Source organism: Triticum dicoccoides, chromosome 4A (assembly GCF_002162155.2).
Source record: "Triticum dicoccoides isolate Atlit2015 ecotype Zavitan chromosome 4A, WEW_v2.0, whole genome shotgun sequence".
Lineage (NCBI taxonomy): Eukaryota > Viridiplantae > Streptophyta > Magnoliopsida > Poales > Poaceae > Triticum > Triticum dicoccoides.
In genome coordinates, this window is record NC_041386.1 from 743,104,383 (window position 1) to 743,120,830 (window position 16,448).

The 16,448-nt window shown below is 44.0% G+C and overlaps 1 protein-coding gene and 1 pseudogene across 1 annotated transcript in view; one reads left to right on the forward strand and one right to left on the reverse strand.

Annotated features, from left to right (window-relative positions):
* The window catches only part of LOC119284394 (MDIS1-interacting receptor like kinase 1-like), an 8,533-nt gene extending 1,612 nt beyond the window's left edge, over window positions 1-6,921 (forward strand). The window contains exons 2-5 of the mRNA XM_037563531.1: window positions 2,900-3,260; window positions 5,286-5,386; window positions 5,457-5,560; window positions 6,901-6,921. Of these exons, the coding sequence (XP_037419428.1) occupies window positions 2,900-3,260; window positions 5,286-5,386; window positions 5,457-5,560; window positions 6,901-6,921 (587 nt within the window). The remainder of the gene's footprint in view (window positions 1-2,899; window positions 3,261-5,285; window positions 5,387-5,456; window positions 5,561-6,900) is intronic.
* Window positions 6,922-10,194: 3,273 nt separating this feature from the next.
* On the reverse strand, window positions 10,195-13,189 carry LOC119290006 (annotated as a pseudogene).
* Window positions 13,190-16,448: the final 3,259 nt, after the last annotated feature.

Sequence of the window (16,448 nt, forward strand, 5' to 3'; positions counted from 1 at the left end):
CATAAATCCACCCCCGACCCGCGCGCTAGCCTCTCATAAACCGCCCCCGACATTGTACCTGAACTTGCGGTTATCCTTTCATGTCACCATGAATGTTTGACGCCCAATTCCCACGAGCGTCTCAAATATCTCCAGCTGACCCATCTTATGCAAATCATCTTGCAGGATGTAGAAATTAGCAGGTGTGAATACTTTGGCGGCATGCTCCTCAAGGGCCTTATATTCAGTAACCGACGATGGTTCCTTCTGGAATGCCTCGCAGTCATCGTACGCCTCGTTCTCACGCAGGCGAACTATACAGTTCTCATAATGCACCACCAAATCAACAATTGTCATATCGTAGTCCAGGTGAAGGTGAAGGCAGGAGTTGAGGCTTTCACTCCTCTGGTTACTTCGCATACCAAGGAAAAAACCATCGGAAAGATATGAAGCTACCCGAAGTCTCCTCTTCATGTACATCCTGTCAAGCCACTCTTCGGTTCTATCCGTCTTCCACTTATCATAGAAAGCTTTCCATCTTTGCTCAAAGTTCGCTTGAGAGGTGGCATAGTACAGGAGCGATCTGAACTCATCCAGTGACTTGTAATGCAGGTGCCTTTGCATATTTTTCTCGATATGCCAGGAGCAAAGACGATGGAAAACATCTGAAAGGACGGTCCGAATAGCCCGGAACATTGCAGCGTCACCGTCTGTAATTATTGACTTTGGCTTCACCTGACAGTTTGCCTTCATAAATGTCTGCAGCAGCCACACGTATGTCCCTTCCGTCTCGTCAGCAATGATGGCACAACCAAACACTGTGGTGCAATGGTGGTTGTTAACTCCTACAAAGGGGACGAACGGCATACCGTATCTGTTCATCTTATACGTGCTATCAAACACGACCACATCTCCGTAGTCCTGATAGTCCCTCCGCGACTGTGCATCGCACCAGAACATACTCTTCAGTCGCCCTTCCTTGTCATGCACATACTCAAAAAAAAACTCAGGGTCCTTCTCCTTCCTGCTCCTCATAATGCCAACTGCCGTCTCTGCATCACCCTTTGCAATGAGCTTCATTTTTTCTCTACAACAAAGATTGTAAATGTCCCTCCTGATAAGCCCGCACTTATCGTACGAACCGTATCTGCTGATGAAGTTATCCATTATAATATGCTTTCTTATCCCGGCCGCTTCCATCGCCAATATCTCGGCCCTCTGGCCATCTCCAATCCGTTTGTGTGACCATAAAAAACAAACCTCGTCGGGCCGAGCCATCGCGTGGTTGTGATCATCCACGAATGATGCGACGAACCAAACGCCACGTTCTCTGTCCAGCTTCACCACCGTATGTGCACCGCAGTCACAACGAGTCTCCGGTCTAAGCCTGCGCTTGCGGCCCTCCATGGTTATGAATTTGCTCTGCCTTCTCCCTGCCCTGGAGCAAAGAAACCGCCGGTACCGGATCATTCCCGAAGCACCTCGTTTCACCTTCTGTTTCCTGATGCTAAACCCGTGCTCTCTGGCGTGATTGTTGTAGAATATGTATGCATCCCCTTGCGACCGAAAGGTCATAGCCATGACCTTCCAATGTGTCTCAAGCATCTTCTGCTGCCTCCGAGCCTCCTCAATATCGATCTCTCCCTCATCGTGATCAACGCTCGGACCATCTGACTCCTCCTACAACATTCATTTGAAAATATATATGTCAATTATTATCATTTAAATCATATTATTGATCGATGTACAACATCTATCAACTAACCTGGCTCAAGTTATCTGCAAATGATTCCTGCCAACTATGTTGCACATTGTTAACATCCACATCTTCCTGTAAATTTGTACACAAAGATATACAGTTAGCCATGCCATACTTTGCAAATTCAAAAATAAAAACAAAATATATGCCACTTACGTTTTCGCTATTTGCGCCATGTACATTATTATCAAAATCCTCCGGAGGTAAGATATCATATGACGAGACGGAATCGTTGTCGCTGCTGTCATCATCTTCGTTCAAATTATCGTTATCGGTCTTAGTCACCTTATCAGTACCATTCTCGTCCCTCCCGAATGCGGATTCTTCGTCCATGTCAACACGCCTATCTCACAGAACTGCAAAACATCATGTGTTACGTTTAGTACAATGCATCATGCCCAAACCAACGCTAGTTCTGTAAATCATGCCCTAGTCCGTAGAGGAGGCGCTGCGGCGGGAGGTTTTGATGAACCCTAAACCCTAAATCCGTACATGCATGAACTAGCCCTCACTTCTAAACCCTAGCTAGGTTTACATGACAAACCTTGGCCTGCGGTGTAGACGTCGCCGACGTTCGACGACAGTGCTGCGGAGGCGGCGTCAGACGTCAGGCCCTTCACGTCCCCGGCGTAGGACGACGACAGTGAGATGCGGCGACGGACGATGTTGCGACGGCGAGGGCGGTGTCGGACGGGGTTCGGGCGGCGAGGGCGGCGTCAGACGTCGGGCCCTTCACGTCCGCGTCGTCGGACGACGGTGAGATGCGGCGACGGGTGACGTTGGGACGGTGAGATGCGGCGACGGGCGATGTTGGGACGGCGAGGGCGGCGACGGGCGATGTTGGGACGGTGAGGGCGGCGACGGGCGACGTTGGGACGGCGAGGGTGGCCTCGGACGGGGTTCGGACGGCGGCGATCCGCGGCGGCGGCGATCGCCAACTATGGAACTACCGCATGATCGGCGGGCGGGCGACCAGATGGGGCCGGGCTTAGATCGTGGGTACTTTTTTTTTCATTCACGCGGTATACGTATGCCCGGCAGAGCTGTACAATACGAGGTGGGTATACGTTTCTTCCGTATGCCCATTCTGCCCTTCTACGTTTTGTTGGGAGGGGGGGGGGGTCTACCGAAGCAAGGCCCTATTCAAATTATTAATTACAGAATATGGGAGGGCGGCAAGCCAGCTGATGGAGAAGGTAGACACGTACAGCTTTGGTGTGGTGCTGCTGGAGCTCGTCACAGGGCGGGTGGCCAATGGGGTGGATGGTCAGTTGGCCATATGGGCTCGTGACAACTGCAGTGAACTGATGGCAAAGAAGCTGGAACGGTTCAAGATTGCTGTGGACAAGGGCATCCCAGATCAAGCACAGTACATGGAGGAGATGGCGACCGTGCTCAGACTGGGTGTGGATTGCACTGTCGATGATCCGCAGCAAAGGCCGTCCATGCAGATGGCTCTCAAACGACTCCGCCACGGCTGTGGGCGTGGCCGATTCGGTGGCCTTCTCACCTGCTATAACCTGTAAGGCCGCCGGCTAAGCCAAGTGCCTTAGTTACTTTTTAAAAAGCAAAAGGTAAAGGCCTTCCCTACTGTTCATGTGAAAATGAAGCAAAATGAGACACCCCTGATTGCAATGAGCACCTTTATATCAAAATGTTGCCTTCTCTCGTAATAGTGTTTGTTCGTTCTTGCTTTTATCTGTGCATGATGTGGTTGCATATTCTGAGAACAGGAAGATTTTCATAATGCTACAGAAACACTGTTTATTATGTCCCTGACTGCTTCACACATGCAACGGACGAGCTGCCTGGAGACCGTAATCTGTGTCGGTCGTTGTGGCATCAGGATGCGTAGTGTGTGCCTTTTTAGCTATATATACGATCTCTATTTAATAGAGATACACCATGTACAACCTTACGATCTCTAAAGTCAGTCAGTGTGTGTTCACGATTTGTACATGGGCCTGCGTTTTAGCTGCTGACTCGTGTGAACATGATAGCTAAGGTTGGGATTTCCACACACACTGCTGTTATTGATAGAGAACAGGTACAGAGTACATATAGCGAGGAGCTGAACTGCTAGCGCAGATGTAGGCACGCAGGCCACAGCTAGAGGAGCGGATCGTGATCCGTCTGAGCAGCGGGTGGTTACAACAGAACCGGCATGCAGGCCGTATACAATACATGTATGAGTACAAATATACAACACTTGTTAACAATGATTTTTCCACACCCCACCTCCTCCCTTTTGCGTTCAGTCTGTACTCTGTAGGGCGCACTTCATCGCATCGCCGCCCTCGGCCGGCATGGAAATCAATCTAGATCTAGATGTGCCGGATTTACAAAACATGGAGCCCGCGAGTTAGCCGCTGCCGTAGGTCCAGGAGCGGTTACATCGGACGATTTCAGTGCAGAAGCTGAGCAAATATCTTGACAGAGATTGGATTTGAAGGAGACTTAAAGGACTCCCAAAACTGAAGTTAAAATTCAGTTCGTTTCTCATGGAAAGGGTGGATGTAGACACATGTGAAATGAGTATAGACGAAGATCAAGCAATTAGGTTTTCAGCAGCCGATGTCGACAACGATTTTGGCCTAGAAGTAGGTGGAAAAAGATATCCTCGTACCCATCTGATCTGCCGGAGGCATGTCTAGAGTTCAAAAAATCTCAATGACAAGGGCACACACAGCCTGAAAGTAACAGAGGCCATCTTGTTGAAATATCTGCACGTAGGCTGGTCAACATCGCTGCTGTCATTTTTGTTGTTGGACATCTGCGTGCCAATTCATGAACGAGGGTTCACTTTTTTGCACCTTTTGTTGACTATGAACATGAGAGTGTATGCATGCCCGTGTTCATGAGCAGCTAGACTGCCTAGACATGATGGGTGAATCCGTCGCACGCTTGACCAGCCTGGCAGCGCGGCTTCGACAACATGGGCTGACACCGTAGGTAAATACAGAATACCGTGTGGGGTGTATGCCCCTGAGCTGAAATACATGTAATTAATGCGAGGCTGCAGCTGATGGATACGATGACTGACCACCGAGATAACGAGCTGCATGGAGCTCGGCCTCCAAAGAGCATTTTCGCTTATGTTGGATCTATAATAATGTTAGGCTTTCGAGTGCTTGCTCATTTGGAACTTGCAAAGTTAATTTCCTTCGTTACAGAATATTGAGTTAAGTTGGCAGCAGACCATTTCATGCTTCTGGAAACAAATTCTTCAATTCTTAGGAAGTATTGCCACTATAAGTATTTGTGGTAGAGCCAATTTATGATCTTCTTGGGCACCTGATGGGAAAGAACAAATGCAGAACACAACTATTGAACAAATGCAGAGCAGCTGATAGGCTGTAGTACTGAATGTAACTTCCCCCCATGAGTAAATGTGTATATACTGATTGCGAATTGCAGTTTAGTTTGTATGGTGAGTCTATGAAAGGTTTTGTTGTTTGTGTCTGCTTGAATATAAATAATTTAGCTGTTGTGTCAATCTCCATTTTTTTTCATGAATTGTATCGGGCGCATACTTTATTTTTTTCAGATACATCACCAGTGAGGATGTTATCCAAGTGAAAAAAGATATAGTGGCATGTGAGGTCCGCTCAGCTGATGAACTGATATTGACAGAGCTTATGTTCTGTGGTACTTTGAACTTTGAAGTGTATGCTACTCCAGATCAGATGGTGGCTCTGCTTTCTTTTTGCTTGGCAAGAAAAGCCTCAGGATGCCCCAAAGCCAAGGGAGGAGCTTGACCTGCTCTTCTGCCGGTTGCAAGGGACAGGGCAAATGGTTGCGAACTTCCTGCTTGAATGCAAGGTACCTAACGTACTAGCACTCAACCATCTTAAATTCGATGCTATAATGATAATACTATGTCTTCAAAAGCCTAACACTGAATTGCTGAAACTTGTTTTTTCCGCCCTTGGCGACAACAAATCTGGATCCATGTGGAGTCATTCTTTTTAGGACAAAACCCATTGAAGAAGACTGAACCTTAGCTAACAACAGTCAGAGCACATGTTCTCCTACTAGATAACAACAGCAGATACTACATGGAGCCTCTTGTGACGTCCCCAGGTAGCATTACAAGATTCACCCGGAACTCATTCCACACAAATAATAAGATACTATCACCTGGCATCTCTAGTTTTAAGGAACTGAATTCGAATGCATTAGCCTTGAGGAAGCTGTGGAGTGGAGCCATGCCTTGCAGGATGCATCCTACTCTCCAGTAGGACTCATCAATCCTGCTGCTGCTGCACCCATCTCAATAACTGTTTCAGACACACAGGGAGAAGATCTGTTCGCCAGGTTGGTTGTGCTATTCTGAAATAACTTACACTTTCTTTGAAATTTCATGAACAACAGCGTGTAATCTCAAACCAATACAATCACAGCATAAACCACACCACTTTTGCTTCGGTACAACCCCTAAACACATTGACGGCTGAGATCTCTCTGTACCCCTTCATAATAAAGGGTAGGACGGTCTTTTCACACGCGCAGATACGAGACCTGCGTACATATACGCGATGCACTTTTTTGTCCAAGGAGTACCACCAACTAGGACATGCTAATGCTTGTGCATATTTACTTCTAGTTTATTTTTCTTCTACTTCAGTTCGCAGCTGGGCCGGCCTAATGTTGAACAGGTCTTATCATTGTTTTTTTTTTCGTTTTTACTATTCGTTTTTTCGTTTCCTTTTCTTTTCCGAAAAAATGCTCAAACTTCAGTAATTTTGCTAAATTGTTTCGAAATATGTTCGATTTTTAAAATTTTATGCATAAAGTACAAATATTCACATTAAAAATATCGTACAAACATGTCAAAATTTTGTTCATTTAAATAAAAAATGCTCACATCAATATAATTAAATTTATGCACATCTATTAAATAGAAAAAATGTTCGTTTATTGGTCATTTAAACAAAATGTCCGTTTATTGGCCGTTTAAACAAAAATGCCCGTTATTGTTCATTTAAAAAGAAACATGCTCACGTAAAAAGATCGAACACTATTAAAATTTCTGTACATAAATTCAGTACAAAAATAAAAATGAAAATATATCAATTAGCGGCTGCTTTATTGCTCTTTTTTGTTTCTTTTTCATTCTTGTTGTTTTTCATTTTTTTCATTTTTTCCTTTTTCCTTTTCAGAAAAAGCTCACATCAATATAATGGACCCAAAATTTTCCACACACTAGTATCACATTGCCAAGCATCCATGATCAATTTCATAGAGTTCTGACAATTCATACATTTTCTAGGGTTTTCCTGTGAACAAACTCTCAAAACACTAGCCGAACGTGACGTAACGTGCGTTAGGTATCATAATTCCTTCAATTTTTGCATGGAGGCCTGTCATGAGCATGCCCAGATGCTGGCAAAAGTCGGTGTAATTTCATGCATGGCAAGAAGAACACCATGTTCAAAGGTGGTGGCTCGGGTAGGCCAGTAGGGCAAGTCCGCATGCACTTTTTTTCACATCAATGAAATGAACCCGATTTCTTTTCATGCACTAGCATCACCATGCCAAAATATCCATGATAAATATCATAGAGTTCAAACATTTTATGTATTTTCTATGGTTTTTCCGCTGAAAAAACCCCCAAAACACTAGCCAAACATGACACCACGTGTGTTGGGTGTCCGAATTCCTCAATTTTTGCATGGAGGCCTACCATGAGCATAATCACATGCTAGCAAAATTTGGTATCATTTTATGCATGGCAAGAAGCACACCATGTTCAAAGGTGATGGTTTGGGTAGGTCGGCAAGGCAAGTCTGAATGCACATTTTTTTCACATCAATAAAATGGAACCAAATTTTTTCCACACACTAGCATCACCGTGCCAAGCATCTATCATAAATTTCATTGAGTTTCTAATATTCTATGCATTTTCTAGAGTTTTCCCGGTGAAAAACCCAAAAACACTAGTCAAACGTGACGCAGCCTGCGTTCGGTGTCCAAATTGCTTCAAATTTTGCATGGGGACCTACTATGAGCATGCCCATGTGCTTGAAAAAAATGGTGTCATTCATGCATGAGAAGAAGCACACCATGTTCAAAGGTGGTGGTTCAGGTAGGCCGGTAGGGCAAGTCTGGATGCACTTTTTTCACATCATAAAATGGACCCAAATTTCTTGCACAAACTAGTATCATCATGACAAGCATTCATGATAAATTTCATTTTATGCATCTTTTTGGGGGTTTTCCGGTGAAAAACTACAAACACTAACCGAACGTGACACAACGTGCTATCGGTGTCCGAATTTCTTCAAATTTTGCGTGGAGGCCTGCCTTGAGCTGCCTTACATGTTGGTAAAATTTGGGTTCATTATATTGATATGAGTATTTTTTGTACAAGAAAAAGAACAAAAAAACCGAAAAACAACAAGAATGAGAAAGAAACAAAAAACAAACAATAAACCGGTCGCTGATTGATTTTTTTTACTTTAATTTTTTTATTTAATAGATGTCCAGAACTTTTATTCATGAACTTTAATTTAATTGCATCGATGTGAGTATTTTTTGATTTAAGCGAACATTTTTTACTTATTTGTACATTTTTTTTAAATGCAAATATTTGTACTTTATAAAAATAATATGAAAAACAGAATTTTTTTGAAATTTTGAACAAAATTTTATAAGTGTGGGCTTTTTAAAAAAAATAAAAAAGAAACAAAAAATGAAAAAAAGTGAATAAGAAAAAACTAAGAAGAAATAATGATAAAAGGACTGGTTCCGCAATGAGGTAAATAGGTGCAAGCATTATGGTTGCCTGGTTGGTTAGTGTGGTTCTCCTTAGACCCAAAGGTCTCGAGGTCGAATCATGTTCCTTGCGCTATTTTTTGAAGTTTGATAAAAACTGGGTATAATGTGTATACGGTTTGATGGAAAAGGATCCTCATGCTGCTATAAAAAGTACTCCCTCCGTTCCCAAATAATTATCTTTCTAGCCATCTCAAATGGACTACAACATACGGATGTATGTAGACATGTTTTAGAGTGTAGATTCACTCATTTTGCTTCGTATGTAGTCACTTGTTGAAATCTCTAAAAAGACAATTATTTAGGAACGGAGGGAGTAGGTGTCAGCACCCCTGTGGCCCTGTACTCCTTACCAAGACGGTGTGTTCCACAGAAAGTATATACACAGCACAGGAAAAACAGAGTCACCAACTGTGAAACTCTGAACGATGAAGCAACGGACCAAACAATCAACTGAACAGTATAGACAATTAGGAATCATCTATACCTACTATTAAAGCAAGGTGATATTCTTGGTTTCGTCCCGCTTAGATGATCTATATTATTATTGGTTTTTATGAGGTGGTACTAATTTTCTACGCACCACATGCATTCTATTTATACTAATAATATTTTCGTCAACATGGGCTCGCGCGCTTTAATGGGCCTCCGCACGTCTGCCTCGCTTAGATGGAGAATATGTTGCTCTTGGCTGGAATCGAACTTATGACCTTTCGTTCAGTGTAAGAGACACCAACCACTGAGCTAGCAAATGCCATGTTTATTATTACCACCCCGGTGTCAGAAAAGGATTCACACTTGTTCAGATCAACAAGCAAACGTGGGGAAGGAGGAAAGCAACATTGTTGTGACTAAAGGATGTGAGCTAAATAAACGAGATGGGGGGGCGTGTTGTGCATCCTCCATGACAAAAAGGGATGATTGTATGGGCTGCCACATAATTAAGGAAGATGATCATAATTTGCAAGGAAGATGATTTGTAGGCTATCTCAATAATTAAAGGCAGAGAATTACAGGTTGCATAAAGAGTATTTAAACATGACTTCATGGGATTGCTACCTTGGACGAGGTCCGAAGGTAAGACGCGAGACTTCAGCCATCCCCGCACAGCAAGAGATGTCCCAATGTATGCTACCAATGCAGAACAAGAGTCGGTCCAATGTATGCTACCACACAAAGCCAGACTGCAGCTCAACTTGGTTCAACTCTGTTTTTTATGAGAAGTTTTGTTGTTGTTGTTGTTGTCTATATGGGTTTGTGCTGACATGGGATAAATAGAAAATGCAGAGACCCGCGGTTCGATGGCGAAGGGATAAACGTATTGATCTTTATGTTGTGCTATTAGTATGTAATTTTTTATTAGAAACAAATATTGTGTCTATTAGGTTACCCATCATTTCATTATGTACATAATCTGATTTTTATGAGAAATAAAAATATCTAGATTTTGGCGTGCACCTTTGTGACGGTGGCACCATTCCGATGTTTTTTATGGACACACTAATTTTTTCCGTTGCAACGCACGAGCATATGTGCTAGTCATTATCATACAAGAGTTCAAAAGTATTATCATACATGCATAGACAATTACAAATCATCATTATCCTTTACTTTAACTTCAAGGAAATAAAAATTTCAGCTTAATATGCTACTTCATGCTTCTTCGGAGCTCTTATTACTCAATTTGTAGCTCCCTTGCTGGCCCAGCTTTGCCATGTAAGAACGGCAAATACATACATCTGATCATATGTCCTGTCAACCACACGGAAATAAGCAATTCTCCATGCTTTCTTAAGCAACATGATGCAGAACACAACCCAAAGACCCAGAATAAATCCCAGAGCGAGTCCAAAATAAAAGGTCATTGGCTCAAAGGAATGATCATTCCTTTTTGGATCATCTTGTGTTGTTGCATTCTTTCCGGGGCAACTATTTGGAAGAGGAGGGCCACATAGACCATTGTTGCCATTGTACATGAAAGGTTGCTGGGTGTAGAGGGTGTCAAGCTGACGTCCTGGTGGTATTCTCCCTGTTAGATTGTTATCAGACAAGTCTAAGTAGCTCAAATAGGTTATATCTGATAGGCTTGAAGGGATTCCACCAGAAAGCATGTTCCTTGAGAGGTCAGGTGATTCCAAAGCCTGCAAGGCCCCAAGCTTAATTGGAATTTTCCCACTCAAGTGGTTACATGATAGATTCAAGTTCATCAACGCATCAAGAGCAACTAATTCTTCTGGTATTCTCCCAGACAGTTGGTTGAAAGATAAGTCAATGCTCACCAATTCCAAAATGCCAATACTATAATTAAGTTCCCGTCCCTTGACGACCACAGAGGAAAAATCATATGTACCAACTATTTCCGGGTAACCGTCAATAGGTTCTGAATCAAGCTTTCTTGTCATGGCCGTCACATTTGGCAGATGTCTCGGTATGCCGCCAGATAAGTCATTTCCTGCTAGGTTCAGATGGTGAAGGCGATTAAGATTTGAGATGGTGGCTGGGATTTCTCCGGAAAACTTATTCTGGTTTAGCCGCAAAAATCGTAATTCAACCAAATCTCCAATCCACAATGGCAACTTTCCAGAAAAACTATTACGTGACAAATCTAGAGCCTTCAATTGTCCACAATTTTTTAGAACCGATGGGAAGTTGCCAGAGAATCTATTGTTACTCAACATGAGAAAGTCAATGTGCTTCACCTCGAAACACTGAGGAAGTTGTCCCTCGAAAAGATTGCTACTTAAGTACAAGGCATTCAAGGCTTCCACTTTGCAGAGAGATTCGGGAATATGACCAGTTATTTGATTGGAGACCAGCACTAATGAACTCAAATCTGGAGTCCCGATGTTTGATGGAAAATTTCCAGATAAAGAGTTTTGAGACATGTCCACGTAGGTAATATTTCTTGGTAAGGTTGGGATTTCACCAGTTAGTTTATTTGAACTGATAATGAAATATTGCAGTGACATGAATTCCATGTTTCCTGGCAACCCGCCGTTGATTTCATTGTTTGAGATGTCCAGAGAAATGGCCTTTGCAAATGTAGTGTTGAACCAGTCAGGAAGCCTATCCACTATACCTGTGCTTGATATACCCATCGAGAGAATGTCCACTTGGAACTGAAGCCATGCAGGAAACGAAGGGCCCAGTTGGCAGGAACCAAGATCTGTTTCTTCTAAACTGAAAGGTGGTATCCAATCAGGACCAACTGTAATCCTCAAAGAATTCCCATTTAAATATAGCTCCTTTAACCTCGTTAGACTTGTAAAATGTTCTTCGGTGAAGTCACCATTCAAATTGTTGCCTCCGAGATCCATCATTGTCAAATTCCCAAGCATACCGATGTCAGATGGCACATGCCCGCTGAGATTGTTGCCTCCAAGTTCCAATACGGTCAAATTACCAAGCATGCCAATCTCAGATGGTACAGGTCCATTGAGATTGTTGTTAGAGAGATCAAGGATGCTTAAACTAGAGAGCAGCCCCACCCCTCGTGGTATGCCTCCAGTTAGGTTGTTATGGGAGATGTCAAGAACGGTTAAGCTGGTCAAGTGTGCTATCCGATCCGGCATGATTCCGGTAATATCGCTGTTGCCCAAATGTAACTCCTGCAGCTTGTTCAAGGGACACTGTGGCATCCTCTCCATAACATCCTTTATATTTCCATCAATTGGACATGAAAGGAGGTTCAGGCTTCTCAGATTGCATAGATTTCTGAAGCTTGTAGTCATCCTCCCCATGTTACTATTAAATGACAAATCAAGGACTTGGAGGGACGTCATATGTGCCAGTGCATCAGGAGCTTGACCATATAGCTGAGTGCTGGCAAGGTAGAGATGCTGGAGTCCTGTCAAATTCCAAAACCAACTTTGTGCCATTGGGTGGGCAAAAGTGTTGTGGGAGAGATCAAGGCTCTCGAGTTTGGTAAGGTTAATATGTGGGAGTGAATGATTTGCGGTTGAAAGAGAGCAATACCGTAGATTGAGGGCCTTCAAAGAAGGAATCATGTTAACAACATAAGGCCAATCAACTATTGTGTTAAGGTCTACAAAATTCATTCCAAGATACTGCAAGTTAGGGATGCGCGCTACCCATGAAATGTCTCTTGAATACATACTTTCTGTACGAATTTGGCATGAGAGGTCAAGATGCTGCAGGTTTGAGAGGTTGCCGAGTTGAGGGGGCACTCTGCCAGAAAACGGTATGCCGGAGAGGTTAAGATATCTCAATCTCACCAAAGAGCCCAAGAACTCTGGCATGCGGCCACTTGGGCCCTCGAGATAATTCATGCTAAGATCAAGGTGCACTAGACGATCCATGGAAAGCAAAAAGTTACTTATCTGGCCAACCAAAGCTGTGTCTGTGTAGTACCCATCGATCATGTCCACATGCAGATTACGAAGATGAAGTCTAAGGACATGGCCGGTCCGGTTGCTGCACTTGACACCCCTCCACTGACAGCAGTCCCCTTGGCCTTCCTTGTGCCAAGAGTCAAGGACGCCCAAGGGGTCGCTGGTGATGCCGCGCTTGAAGGACAGCAGGGCGTCCCGCTCCCGCGGTATGCAGCTTGCGCCTGCCGAACCGCCGGCTGGCCCGAGCTGAAGTGCGTCTGACCAGCAAGTTGGCGGCAGCTAGGACGCATATGAGCAGGAGCTCGGCAGTGGTGGTATGCATGGTGAGGAAGACGATGGATTCCTCTCTCTGCCGCTGAAAACGGAGTTTCATGGCAATTCTAAACAATTTTAGTCCAGGTTCCTGACTGAATGGCAATCTGACGGCAACCCCGTGAGCAAGCATGTACACATGTTTTTAGCCCAGTTGACGTCAAGAATGTAGAATTTCCACACAAACTCCAAGGCCTGAATTCGTCTACTTGTGACGTCCTCAGTCAGTGCATTTGACCGGCATGCATGCATGTTGTGCAAGGGAACAACACCACTTGTTTTTCTAGAGGTGCAGCCTTTTCCTTCCATTTCTCAGCTCATTCAGCTGAATAATATGTAAGTGAAGATAATTTCAAGTACGTCAAAGCGAGATGGGCCGAGAAGAAACGAATCAAGGGGCAAGTTCTGTTGCTGAAACTTGGTATATTTATATCCTTCAACGCAAGGGCCACGCATTCCGGGCACATAATTCCGGCAAAAAGCACGTACAGCTTTGGGGTGCTCATGCTGGAGTTTGTCATGGGGTGGATGTGCAATGAAGCTGGAGTGGATTGTCATTTGGCTACTTGGGCGCGGAACAACTTCACCCAACTGATGGACAACAAACAGGAAGTGTTCTAGAATGCCGTGGACAGGGATATTCCCAGATCATGGAGGAGATGGCAACTGTGGTCATGCTGGGCGTGGATTGCACCATTGGGAATCCGCAGCAAAGGCCGTCCATGTGGATGGCTCTCAAACGACTCTGCCGCGGCTTTGTGCGCGGCCCATTCCGTGGCCTCCTCACCTGCTATCTGCTGTGATGCTTGTTGTCTTAACCTAGCTAACAATAGTGATGACTGTCAATGCATGTTCTCCAAGCTAAACACAGAGAGACATGCTACATGTTCAGTGCTGCTTCAGTCAGGAGAAGGAACATTGAACATATAAATGATGAGCTAGTGCGCCCAACTAGCGGCACCAGCCACGTCTCCTTTTATTCCTACTGTGGGCGGAGAGCAGAGCCAGCGAACGAGCGAAAGAAAACCAGCTGCGCGTCCCGTCTCACCTAGACCACCTCTCGTCCCCGCACCCACCCCCAATCTGCCGCCTCCTTTCCTCCCCCAGTCCCCACCTCTGCTCCTCCTCCTCCCCAATCGTCCCCATCTCCTCCGTCTCCACTTCTGGTCGGGGCGCCGCCTCCTCTCCACCTCGTGCCCCCCTCCTCCCACTCCGCCACCTCCGCTCCGCTGCACCCCGCCGCTCCGAGGACCATCGACGAGGCGAGGACAGCGGTGCCATCGGACCCGCCGACCCGGAGCCCGCGCCCTCCTGACCAAGCACCGTCCGCCTCCTCCCCCTCCCCGTCCACGCTCGCGGCCGTCCCCGGCCACGCCGGCCGCCATCGCATCATCGCACGTGAGCAGCCTCTCTCCCCGGCTTCCTGCCTTCTCTCTCTCGTGGCCATCTCTGGTAGGCTAGGGTTTCTCTCTGGGACGGGGATGCCTTAGTTGGTTTCTTTTTCTTCATATATGTACTTAGATCTTAGATGTGCTGCCATCTTGCTGTAGGCAGTGCAATTTCCCCTGCAGTCTAGAGACTTTGGTTTCTGTATTATTTTTTAGGAGTTGCAAAATGTGATCTTTGGACAAGGGAGTGATGGTTAGCCCTTAGCAGTCTTCAATTCTGGATCACTTCAATTGATAATTGCTTCATTAATGTGATTTTTTTTCTTGTTTGACATAATCCCACACTTTAGGATCTGGCAAGAATTAATTGGATTATAGTCTAGGTCTGGTCGTGCGTTAAATGGCGAAGGGGCCGCCCACAAGGTACTAGGTCCAATTTCATCGAAATGCTACATCTACCTACTGCCTACTCCACTTGTTCACATACAGTTTTTTGCTTTTGTTTTCACTGATTCACTTTTCTCGGCATTTTTGCGTGGGTCTCTTTTTATGGCCAAGAATGTTCATGCCAACCTTGGTTTTTTCTACAGTAGTTGGTAATCACTCTGAACAATAGTAGATCGGTAAAGCCAATAGTGGTTAGTTTGAGGCTGCTTCTATCTTTCCTACAATAGTTCATTTCAATTGTTCATAGTTTTTACTGTAGTTGTTAATTTGATTACCTATTTTACAAGAAATAACAATCATTCATATATGCCATCTTATTCTTATGCAATAATCTGAAATCTATCTTGTCATACCAGGTCTCCTGTTTTCAATGGCCATAACTATAACTACAGTTTTAACTGATGTGATTAAGGATGGTGTTGGTCGGCCACGTCCAGATTCCTTTTGGCGTTGTTTTCCTGACAGAGTATCTTTAATGTGCTCACCTTCGGCTGTTGCTTCTTTGTGCTCATCCATAGCAATACTATTCTCATTAGCTCATCCATGGCAATACCGTTCTATGCACTAATCGGCAATGACACAACTACACATAGCGAGTACTAGAAAGCATGATAATGTTTTGGGGCATTTTTCTACTTTGTGCAAGAAATTTAATTTGATGGATATGCGACCTGTTATCTCTTGATTATGTGTGGATTTTAATACACAGTTATTTCTGTAGAAGGTAACTTGATTGACACTGTTTTGTTATTTCTATGTGCAGAAAATGCGAACTCGGCTGATGGATTGCATACTATTTTGCTGAGTTGTTTTGTTTTAAAGATACAATCGAGCTGAAGACTTCTTTTGTATGAAAATTCACTATGGAAACCGAAATAATGGTACTCTGCACAACCGTTGACTTTCTTGCATCGGTTCTTCATTCTATAAGTCACACCTTTTCTATTTGGTAAAAGAAGAGTGAGCTCATGCTTGAACTTCCACCATATATGTTAACACTTGGATACTGTATCAACCCTCTGATCCTTCATAGTTTTCCCTTGCATTGCCTCCTTTAACTCTTCAGCTGGACCTTTAAAAAGAATGATTTTGTGGTTATATAATTTATTATGTTTTGTTTCGTTGTCGAGAGGTAGAATGTAAAGTAGGCTGCTATTTTCATTCTATTCATATGCAGATATTTGATATAAGTGAATATATACCTTTTGGTAGGTGAATGTGCTCTCCATTAATATCACTGATATATTTGAGCTTCAGAGAAGGATATCTATCCCATTTTGTTTTTGGTTTTTGAACAAAAGAGTGTTGTATGTGTATCGTTAAGAGGATGAAGCAGCAAAATTACCAATTTAGCAGGATGTGGCTGATACGTACAAAGTGGCTTTACTTAGGTCTGGTGTTACTACTATTTCTTTCGTTGTAAAACTGTAGTGC